The 12523-nt window shown below is 37.5% G+C and overlaps 1 protein-coding gene across 19 annotated transcripts in view; it reads left to right on the forward strand.

Moving 5' to 3' along the window:
- Positions 1-12523, forward strand: part of ERC2 (ELKS/RAB6-interacting/CAST family member 2) — an 840901-nt gene that overhangs the window by 641256 nt on the left and 187122 nt on the right. For all 19 annotated transcript variants that reach the window (XR_012669214.1, XR_012669216.1, XR_012669218.1 and 16 more), the window contains one exon: positions 1927-2061. Coding sequence is in view for 1 of the 19 variants with exons in the window: in XM_075130329.1 (XP_074986430.1) it covers positions 1927-2061 (135 nt within the window). In the remaining 18 variants the exon portion in view is untranslated. The remainder of the gene's footprint in view (positions 1-1926; positions 2062-12523) is intronic.

The raw sequence follows: 12523 nt of genomic DNA on the forward strand, positions 1-12523 counted from the left end.
GTATTTGATTACAAGGATGGGGCATTGTTCCAATTACTCTGCCACCTGGCCTTTGGAGGAATTAATTATTTGAAACACTGAGGTGATCCTTTTTTGAACATTTTATTGCCCCCGAGATACTATAAAAATATTGATAGTGACTAAATATTTGCCAAGTGTTTGCCAAGAGGTTTTATGTATCTTACCTCTGGCTGCTCCTGCACTTTCTGTGGGTGCTTTGTGGTATTTCACTTGAGGTAACAGAGCTCGTCTACAGGGGCCACCTGTCCCCTCTCCCCCTCATCACAACCCAATGGACACAATCCTATTGGGGAGCTCTGCTGTAGTATATGTTTGTATAGTAAGTACAAATACGACATCTCTATTTTCAATTATCCCTATAATTCACAACCTCCCCCATACTGTGCCTTTCTACAGCAAAATAGTTATATATAAAATTTGGTTGTAGCACTAGAATATATGGTATTTATTTGTTGGGTTGTTTATTGTACAGACCTCTTGCTTTTCTACTTGAAAAAAATTGCAAAATTTGGTGAATTTAGTGGCAAGCATTAATTTTCATATTTAAGAATGAAATGTTCCCAAACAGTAGTTCAACTCAAGTTTGTATTGGATTATTTAATACTAAAACTACATGGGTGCAGATTCCTATGATATCATTCTGACATCTAAATTATATTAACTGCACCCTCATCTAATTGCTCCAACAAACTCTGGGTAAGGAATTTGAAAACAACTGAATTTTGTTCATGGGTTTGTCAGGTGCAGGTAGGTAATCTCTTGATTACAATGTATCAAGCATGGCTGAAATTATTTTAAATAATGACTACTGACAGTAGTAAGTATTCTGTCCAGTTATAAGTGTTTGCATGATTGGGAAATTACATAATACAGATATTTTAGTGTGACCCACCAAGGTCTGGATTGCTGAGCTCTGAGTGTCACATGATATGAAATAAATGTAATTGCAATTATAGGCAGTGTCTTATTTATTATTACCTGGTGGCATCTATATTTTATTACCTCTAGAAGTCAATAACTGAAATGACAAATCTTTTAAATTGTTTTCATAATCTGAATCTGGTTAAAACTTATTTTCACTGATTAACATGGTTTACCTGTATGTGTATTACACAGTCTTCGGATTCTTATACCTGATTGTTTTAACAGCCTGATCCTAGTAAAAGAAAAAACTTTGCAATTAAACCCTGAAAATAGGCGAAGATACGGCGTTCACCATAACTTCTCATTTTTGTTACTGTGAATGCTAATGTAATTGCTAGTATGCATGAAAATTTATATTCCTTTTAATCTGATCTTGCAATTATTCAGTAAGACTTTACACATTGAAAAAGAAATATCCAGGAACTCATGTTTTAAAATAGTAACATAAAAGTATTGGGCTAGATTTTGCTCTGTTACAGTCCTAAAAGCCAGTGAATTTACTGGGCCAAATTCTGCACTCTGTGATCCTATTTGTGTAGAAATCAGTGTGATTGCATGGGGCATTGACACCATATTTGGCTCAGTGACTTCAGTGGGGTTGGAACGGTATCTACAGAAACAAACAAAACTGTGTTTTCTTTCTTTCCTTAATTAGGCCCAGTCCTGCCTTTGGCTTCTGCTGGCAGATCCTTGCACCTACATAGAGCTAATCATGGGCTCAAGGGCTTAGAATTTGACTTATGATAACATTTTTAGATTTTGAAAGGAAAGGAGAACTGTGGGTGCCGTACTGTACATCCTTTCAAGTCTGTAGTTGACCGATATGTTCCAGCACTTAACAACATAAGAGTGGCAATACTGGGTTAGACCAATGGTCCATCTAGCTCAGTATCCTGTCTTCTGAAATGGCCATTGCCAGGTGCTTCAGAGAGAATGAACAGAACAGGCAATCAATGGAATTGTGTCCCTTTCCCTGATTAGACACAGAACAGAATGAAACTGATGGCAGACAACTATGATGATGACCATCACCACTTCCACCACCACCATCATCACCACCACCACCGGTCTCCTGGGAGGACCCAGCACTCAAATCACCGACCCTCTCCAGATCAGGTCAGTCACCTCCTTTCTTACCTTCACACTTACCCTTTTACCATTCTGAAATTTCAAGATAAAATAAATATTCCAAAGAAATAATAAACAATATAAGTTTATTTTTTGAACTGAAACTAATAGCTTTGGTATTTATTTCCATCACTCAGGGAATCTAAACGTTTTCGTTTCTCTTTCTGTTTTTCTTTTTGTCTGTCTTATAATATTTTCCTTCCCTCTCTTCCTTTTTCTTTTGCTTTAAGCTTCTAAGCAGAGTTACCATTCAACTGTTTAAATAGAAAGTTACTGGAGAGCTGCATAGTTACTGCAACTTCACTATTAGGTACTTGCTTTTTGGAATAACTGTTATTCAAAGACTTGGTCAGCATTTCCAGTATGAGCTTGTGTTCAGTTGTTCCTAAGCTGGCTATGAAAATATCTTTGAATTGAAAGAATTGAATGAATATTTGCCATTCATTGGCAAATATTGCATTAACTCAGTTTTGGTTGTCTTATAGTAAACAAAATGTAAATGTTTTGGGATATATTTTAGAGTGAATTTTCAAAAATGACTAGTGATTCTGGAGGGCCTCAGTCTTTGCGTGCTGAACTTGAAACATCTTCAAGAGACCTTTGTTTCAGAGTAACTATCCTCTGACAATTGGGACCCATTAGTATGTCAGTTTGGACACCCCAAAATTGAGCCATCACCTAAATCACGAATCATTTTTACAAATATCAGAACTTGTTTTTTAAATAAAAATATGCAAGTTTTGTTTATAATAATGATATTAAAATGTTAATATTTTTACAAAATGTGAAAAAAATAAAGTAAATCAAAAATTACTCAAATGTGATTCCATTTTAATTTTGTATTAGCACAATTTCTAGGGCAATGTACATCACCTTGCCTATAATTTTAATACATAATATGCATAATTTTATTGGCACCCCAAAAATTTGTCTTTAGGAAGTTTTTTTTATGCTGGTTCTGCAGTTAATGTTGCTATAAATAGGCAAATAATAGGTAAGTGTCAAATGTTCAGCCTCCGTAATCTTGGATTGTAGCAATCTGCATAAAGTGGATACCTTAACAATAAACTTTATGATTTTGTTATGTTTAAGATGGATATGTTTTCAAACAGAAACTGAGGGCCTTTTGTTTTCTGAAATGCTAAGGCCTTGATCCTGCAAGGACTTAAGCTCATGTATCACTTTATGTATATGAGTAGTGCCATTGGAATTAATAGGACTATGCATATGCATAAAGTTATGTACATGCTAAAGTCTTTGCAGGATTGGGGCTTTGAAGTGGATTTCTGAGAAATGTATTGAAAACTGCTAAACAGTTGTCAGAATATTTGTGTTTAAATTTTTGTTTATATTACATTATTATTACCAAATTATATTTGACCCTAATTGTGTGAAACTATAAGGATTACGATTTTTATTTCTTTTCCTTTATATCGTGTTATTGAAATACTTGTTTTTCTTGTTTGCTATCTGCAAAAGCTTTTCCTTCTTATTTTCTTTTACCTCTGGTTTTCTTCCTCCCCCTTTTCTCCTTTCCTCACCACTAATTAGAAGAAACTACCTCAGTGGGGTGGGGTTGATGAGAGCCAGAGGACCAACACAGCAAATCAAGACAGCGAAACTCAGCAGCATCTCTTACAGTATTGTGCTTCTGGGTGTCAGTTTTTAGATGAGATGGTTTGTGAAATATTCAGTATGTTGGAAAAGAATAATACAATACTTTGTTCTATTTATAGTTTAGACACTTGATGGCCCCCTGTCTTCCTCTGAAGAGACTATACTTAGAAGTAGGCTGAATTCATTAGGATATTTTTGATACAGTATCTTCACATATGATAGTGCCCTCTTGTCTGTACATAGGATGGTTATTTCACTACTCCTGCACCACCCAGGTGCTGCTAAGTGATTACGTGACATACTCAGGGACTAGTTTTCCAAACCATTTACCAAGCAGTAAATGGTTTTCTACCTCCAAGGGAGAAAGAAGGAAGCAGGGGAGGGAGGAATTGTGACTCACAGTGCCTCCCAGAGTTACATCTCTGTTGGTGGCAACTTACAGAGGACACCAACCTTTGCTCAGGGCTGTGCTGTGTCACAGTAAGACTTGATAAGAGCACAGCCAACACTGTGCTGCACCATAAGAGCACAGCCAACATAGTGCTGCAATTTTGCAGGTTGCACAATATGACTGCAGGTCAAAAGCTGCATTGTAAAGAAGTCATACACACTTTTATATTCAGTAAAAAATGTGGTCTTTAAAAGTAAATATTTAAAATTGGAGATATAGATTTTGTAAGATTTTTCTACAGATACACTGATGCTAAAGAATTAACATGTCCCTACCAAAATATCATTTAAATCCTACAGTTTGGGGAGTCTGGTAAGAGCCTGAACTCTTTCGTTGATTCCCTTCTGCAGAACACCAAAGCAATGACATACTTGTTAAAAGTTTTTTGAGCACATGGATATGATATTTGCCTATTATCATTTTTGTTATCGTAAGAAAGGATGTTAGAGTCCTCACTACAGAGGAAATACAATTAAAAGAAGTTGAGCCTGAAATTATTCTATTTAATGAACCAACCTTACATTTCAAGATAAGAAAATATATCTATATATCTCTATATATCTTTCAACAGCATTTCCACTGCAGTCAGGTAGCCATTAATAATCCCTTCCAAATTCCAATGGAATGTGCTTAGTAAAGAGTGGAAGTTAAATGTGCCAGCTATAGATGAAAACTTTTTGAATGCTGGGTTTGGCTATTTAAAATATCAAGTTTGAAAATGGTCATAAGAGACTTTTGCAGCAAGAATGAAATCCAGTGTAGTAGGTGAGTGTGGGGGAAGGGTTTGGAGAGGGTGGCAGGGATGAGAGAAGGATGCAGGTGCTGCTTAAAAGAAAAGGGAGGGGTCAAAGCAATAGAATGCTCAGACTAGGAAGAAGTGGGGAGGAGTTGAAGAGCATGATGAAGCCATCAGCAACTGGAGGAAGGGTCTGGGAACCAGCTCGACAGGAGAGCACGGAAGAAAATTCATAGGAGGAAGGCACAGGGTCTATAGCAGGAGGAGGAAGAGAGCCTGATTCTGATCTCACAATTCTATTGACAATATGGTGTTACACCTGATTTACATTGGTGCACGAGAATGCAAAATCTATTCCAATAACATTTGGTAGTTCATTTATTTTGGCAGGTAAATTAAATAATGGTATGAAAAAATTGTGTGGTTTGTAAAAACAACCATGAAATATACAAATGTTAAGAAATTGAGAATGTTCAGCCAGTGTGGATGGTACTATTGTCAATAGTGACAGAAAATGCAGGGGAAGAGGTAAGGAGTTCAGTTTGTACCATGTTAAGCTTAAGTCAATGGTGAAACATATAGGAGGAGAGAGGCTGAGGTGCAGTATTAGACTGAGGGATTCTGGTCAGATATAGAAAGGTAGATTTGAGAGACATGCATGAAGATGGCAATTGAAGCCATATGAGCAGAAGAGTTCATACAAAGAAAGGATGTAAAAGAAGAAGAGGAGAAGGCAAGGATGGAATCCTATGGTCCTCCCATGGAGATGAGAGATGCTGAAGAAACAGCCAGAGAGAGGTAGGAGAATTAGCAGAGACTGGAAGAATGAAAGCCCTGGGAAGAGGATAAGATATCATGAAGTACATTGATCAACTGTGTAAAAAGAAAGCAGAGAGGTCCATGAGGATGAAGATGGAGTAGAAGCCATAAGATTTGGTTGAGAAGAAAGTACTTGGAGCCTTAATGTGAGAAGTTTCAGTTCAGAGAGTGAAAGCCAGAGTGGAGGGGGGTCCAAATGAAACTTAGGTCAGTGATGGTAGATGACACATTGACTGAGTTTGGATATGAAGGGAAATTGGGCTTTATTGGACAGCCAGGTGGAGCTGAGGTGTTTGAGGATAGAGCAAAACATGCTTGTGAGAGGAATGAACCCAAAGAGAACGAGAGACTGAAGAGGGTTTACAGCTGAGTCAGAAGACGGAAGAGGAACAGAGAAGAAGGCATATGAGCAGTAAAAAAAATCATTACACTGGTGGAGTGGAGGCTGGAGAAAGACTGAGGAGAAGTAGGTGGCAGGTGGGCGATGTTGAAGGAAATCAAAAGTTGGTCAGAGAGAACTTGGAGAGTGAGAGGTGAGAAAAATAAATCATGTCTGGTGAAGAGAAGGGTGAGAAAGTGTCCATTTGGGTGAATGGGAGAGTTGATCCAGAGTAGTACATAAAGAGGAAGTAATGGTAAGAGTAAAAATAATTGGCTGAAGCATCAATGTGGAGGGTGAAATCACGCAAGGTGAAAGTGAAGGAATGTTAGGTGAAGAAGAGGGAAAGCCAGGTGTCAAAATCAAAGCAGGTGGATGAGAGGGAGGGTCAAAGGAGGAGAATGAATGAGAATGGGGGGAGTTGTAAACAGCAGGAACAGGAGAGTAGTAGCCCGATGCCACTATCTGATATTTGGAGTGAAAGGTAAGAGAAAGAGAGGCCAAAAAAGAGCAGCTACCAAAGCAGAGATGTGGCATAGCAATGGAAATTTTTGTTTCCGTGGATAGGAAGAGATGGAAGGAAGGAGAGATGAGGAGGTTTTGCATAGCAGTCATCTCTTTTTGAGTGAAATAAGTATTCCAGAGTGAGCAAGAGAAGGAGCATAGGAAGGTAATGAAGGTGCGGATGGGTATAAGGTTTGAAGGGGCAGCCACTGGAGTGGAGATGGTGTCAGGAATGGTTGTGGGATTTGAGAAGCTGGTTTCTGGGCAGATTATGTCAGATACAAGGAGGGGAATTGATGGAGGATGCAGAAGTGAGATATAGACTTGCAGTTGTGTGTGAGCAGAGGACAGAGGGTTGAGGGTAGAGTGGGTGGACTTGGAGCAGTAAAGGGGAAGTGAAGAAGGGATGTGAGATAGAGATGACAGGAAGTAAGGGAGAGGAGTGAGATGAGGAGGAAGGGGAGCAGTGACTCAGAAAAGAGGTGTGATGAGAATTGTAGGACACTAATGAGAGAAGATTATGCAGTCCAGGAGCAGAAGAACAGGAGGTAACAATAAAATGGAAGGTGAATATATCAACAAACCAGCAAGATAGCAAACTGATGGTACAGCAATTAAACCATGGCAGTTAGTTAATTATGCATCGAGAAAATGAATAGATCCATAGGCTAATCATTGTAAAAAGAATCTCCAACAGAACAGCATGCTAGCTATGAATATGAGAGAACTAATCTTAGTCTGTGCTTGCATTTTTCAATTATGAATCATTTTTCTCTGTCTGTGCGCCGTTATTGTTTGCCATTCCATACGGTACTCTTTGTTATTGCAGTTTGATTGTCATGTGGTTTTATTATGCAAACCTTTATTTCCCATTCACAACAGTATATTGCATACAAAATTCTGGATGTGTGGTTTTTGGTGACCATGATCCAACATGCTGGTAATGGTGTGAAACCACAGAATAAACTGGAAAAATAAACGTGTAAATGGTCAGGGGGGTATTTTTAATTTTATAAGAAGAAAAAGATGGTGCACACTGTAACACATATGCCACTTAACAGGGACTGCTAGTTACCCTTTCAAGGTTGTCTATCAATTTTGAAGACTAAGCAGAAATTCCAAAAGATAAAGCATAAGTTCTTGACAGAAAAAAGATATTTGAAATACACACAGCATTAACTTTGAAAAATATGTTTGTCTAAGTTGTATTGAGTTGATATTGATGATTTTGAATGTTGCTAGTTTTAGACATGTATCTATATAGAGAGACATATCTTTCTGGAAAACTTTGATATTATATATTGCATATATGAAAAAGTGTGTGTGTGTGTGTGCGCTTGCATTAGAGAGTAAGAGATTTTCTACCCCTCGGCATCTATTTGGGAGAGTAAGGCCATCTCTGCCCTTTATGTATGTCTGTGTGTGCATATGCTTGCTATAAAGAGAGAGGGTGTGTTATCAATCTATATGTAGATAACATATACACACAACCTAGGCGGCGAATAAACACACTCCCATTTTTCACATGATGCTGTTTGCTCAAGCTGTAATTTATATATTATATTTACATTACAGATGCTATGTCAGGGCAAGATTGAGACTTTACAGCTCACCCTGAGTAAGGAGCAGCATGAGGGTGTGCTGCCCCAGAAGTAACCCAGGGTAGGAATTGTGACTCCTGGCAGAGGAGACTACTCCTTTACTGGGTGTAGCATACTCCTCCTCTTCAGCCTGATCAAATCCACTGACTGGTGTGTTATGGGAGAATAACTAAGTCTCTACCTACTCCCTGCCCCTCTTCCCCTCATTTTCTGCCCACCTGTTTGGGAGAGGGGGGAGTAAAGGTACACAGCCCCAGCTTAGCCTCATATGTCTGGACTCAATGTCCAGAGAAGCCCTAAGAAAGCCGCATAGGCAATAGGGATATTCTTACTCTCCCATACTCCCCTGTGTGGCAATGTGAGAGTCAGACACAATATGTACATACATGATTGTTGTACCTCTGGTTTTTGTATAAAAATCTTTCTCAGTATTTATTGGTATTGAGTAAGTTCAAAAAAGTAAAATAAATACACCTCAGTACAGTATTTGTAATTTTCAGTTCTTTCATCCAGAATTGGCTGTTAACAAACTCTAAAAACAAATTAAATCTGCAACTTTGTAGTTAGATTCTTTGATTCTTTCCCTTCAGCTTGTGCCTAAGTGTTGGCAACTTACTTAAATTCCACCTGGAAACTTATTGGCAGTCAGTGCAGATCCTGGAGCATTGACGTAATCTGCTCCCAAAATGAAATTCTCCTTAATAAGCGTTTGGAGCTAGCTTCAGTTTCCAAGTGGCTGTAACATAGGTAGCCCCATGTAGAGTGCATTGCAGTAATTTAATCTGGATCACTGGAACAAAAAAACTCATGGGGGATAAAGTTGAACACCCAGATTTGGACACTCCTGACCCCTTAGTCTTGTATAGACCTCCAGGAAGCTTTTTCTCGAGAGACTCTCCTCCTCCCAACACTTTGTAGTCTAGAGGAAAGTGCTTCAGACCAGTAGACTGAGTTCTAGTCCCAGATCTTCCATTGACTGCTGATAATATTTCTCTGTGCTTCACAACCCTTTTTATTAACTGAGGCGTCACAACCCTGCCTTAGAGGGAGGCAACTGTCATTCATCCATTTTACAGATAAGGTAATAGAGGGGCCGATACCAGCTCACTTCAGGCTAAACTGGGAATAGAACACAGGTTTCTATAATTACAGACCCAATGTTCATCCACTCTGCCACATTACCTTTCAGAAGGAATGTGATAATGCGCTCTCTACTGAAAGTCTGCTCCCAGAACCAGGAACAAAACCTAAGAAATCTGATCTTTGTTAGTGTTGCTAATACCAAGCATTCAACAATTATTACTCTGACCCACACGAAATCATGAAATTTTAAAAAGTAATATTTTAGGTGCTTTTTCTTTGCCTTCTGGTTTTAGAGCCTTTAGGGTACACATTGGTGATGTTTTCATACTTTTCTCTGCAGCCACGAGGATTACAAATGTACCTTATTAAAAGGAAATCTGAGATTCTCACATAATCACAGGATTCTAGGACCCTGGGCTTTAAAAAGAAAACAAACCACCAGATATGGTGAGAGGTAGCAACACTGCTTTTCTGTTACCTGACTCTTACCCTGCTTCTAAGTGAAAGTAAGGGGAAATACTGTAAAACCTGAAATTACTTTTACTATCACTTTTTTTACTATCACTTTATTCCTAAGATGGAAATGTAAAAAACCAGGTTCAATATTACAAATTTATGGAAGGACAGGGGGTTAGCCAGGAGCTTTAGCTTATTAATATATCAAGTGAATATGGTAATTTGAAAAGTATAAAATATAGGCTGTGAATCAAAAACCCAAATTAAACTAGGTCTGGTTTTGGTTTGTGACTGGAAAAGAAAAACATGATCGAGAGTTTGCCACAATCAAAACCAAAGCTTGCTTTCTAAGCCCATCAGTATGTAAAACTAAATTTTTTACATATCTCAAAAACAATAGAAATTGGACTGATAAGGAAAGTACCAACTCAGTTTCTAATATAAGAAGGAGCTACTGTGGTATAGCAGTTTAGTGCACAGCCTTGAGAGCCAGTGTCAATGGGTTCCAGACACTGACTCATTGTTTGACTTTCGGAAAACATTAAACTACAAAATTACTAAACCATTGATACAACTTTGGCATGGATTCTGTATAATAATAATAGTAATAATAAATTAATTAATACCACACAGGGCTGGTGTTAATTAATTAATGCTTGTAATGCACTTTGAGATGCAAAGATGAAGATGCTAGAGTGAAGTGCAAAGTGATAGTAAAAGTAATTTCAGGTTTTACAGTATTTCCCGTACTTTCACATGTTGCTGGGCACATGCACTTTAGAGCGCTTATGGTGTGAATAACTTCCAATTCGTGAGGTCATAGTAGCTCAGGAAAATAGAACATTCCTCAGATGAAACAGTCAATCCTGTCTATTTTACAAATATTTTATTTTAAAAATATTATGATTTAATAAAGATATTTCACCCTTATTAAGATAAATACAATAAAAACAACTTTTATCATGGTCAGCATCATGTAGTACACAGTTGTCACGGTTATTTTTTGTTCCAGGCATGGAGGAAAACTGGTATATCACATACTACTGTGTGCCAGCTGTTAGCTAATGCTGACCTTTGAGTGGCAGCCACTGTATTTCTCATTCTCTTTATACAGTCAAAAGTCAAGACTTCGGCCTTGACTGAGTAACTAGCTAAAGTAAACGAGACTAGTCATGTGCCTAAAATTAAACATGTGCTTATGTGCCTTCCTGACTCAAGGCCTTAATGATGACTTCATACTGCAGATTAGAGAATGTGCAGAGGACTAGTCCTGCCTTTAATATTTACATAGCCATTAATACCTACTTTATTCCAAAAAGGGGACTGAACCAACCCTTCATCCAACCTCCTTTGGCCTTTGGGGAAGATTGGATTTGGTTTCACACTGAAGTTTCACAGCAGATTTTTTATATTTGTAATAGCCCAGATGAAAACCCTATGTCCAAAGAGCCCTGAACTTTGGGAAAGTTCTGATCTGGATCTCAGTTTTGTAGCTCAGGCTCATCCCTAGTTTATTCTAATTTGACAATGCTGCATTTATATTCATATCACAGTGTTAATTAATGTTTAGTAAGCTCTTTAATCAAGTAAAAAGCTATGTAAATTTGAAATATTTATTATTGTTGTTATCCCTAGCCTTATATTTATAATTATTACATCAATATGAATTTTCATATGCCTTTTAATTATATTAAAGTTGCACTTTTTCTGGCGGATAAGTTGGAGTGCAGAGGTTTGGTTTTACTGTCTATGTTACCTCCTGGAGATGGATTCTGTATACCTATCCTTTGCTTAGAGAAATAAATTTATTTTATGTTTTTAGGTTTAATGAATGTGATATAAATGTATACATACTGTCCTGTGTGTATATTTATATATATCTATATTTATATGTCAGCTTTGCAGAGTCTTTTCCACATATGGAAGAATTTCTTGAGATTGTGTTTAGCTGTAGAAACTTCTTCCCATCACTTCCCAAGAGTGTGTGCATTAGGATATACAGTACTTATATAGAGGTTTACATTTATCTTACATTGCTTAGTAGAAAAATTAACTGCCACCATCACAGTCTAAAGTAGGTTTACAAAGCAGCTGAAAGAGGCAAAAAAAATTCCATTCTGTAATTTACAGTAACTTGATAACAAAAATTGCATATCTGATACTTCTAATATTGGTTATATACGTGAGATAGCATGTCATAGGCTTTCATTACAAAGGAGATTATAAATTTTTGCATTGCAAATCTAATTTCATGGACCGCTTCTTGTAGGAAGCTTTGGATTTCTGCTTCATCTAGTGACAAAGCTTTAAAATACATAAGTACATGGTGAAACATCTTATTCATATTATTGTTAGTAAGGGAGTGATAAAGTCAGTGGTCACAAGCTATATGCCCTACTTATTATATTTGGGTGCATCTTAAGTATACACAAATAGGCAAATTATGGAACTTATTTTAAGGTCCTCCTTATAACTTGCTGACTCATTATTAATTGTGACCACTTTTGTCATGGACAGATTTGAAAATATATCTGTGACTCCAGTAGCTAAAGCTAAAGGAATTTTTAAGATTTATTCAACTTTCTGAGTATAAAAAAGACCCCCAGAATATGAAGCTCCCAAAGCTCTATTCACCAAAGTTGCAAATGAATCTTCACAGCCAGTCTCTTCCCATTTTCCAGTTACAGGCTCAGTTCTGCATGTCATTCGTGCACAGAACTCTCACTTAAATCAACTGTTGTTCTATGTGTGGAAGGCTTGTGGGATTGGGCCCTAAGATATATTTGACCTTTCAAGTTTCTTAT

This window comes from Caretta caretta, chromosome 7 (assembly GCF_965140235.1).
Source record: "Caretta caretta isolate rCarCar2 chromosome 7, rCarCar1.hap1, whole genome shotgun sequence".
NCBI classification, from domain to species: Eukaryota; Metazoa; Chordata; order Testudines; family Cheloniidae; genus Caretta; species Caretta caretta.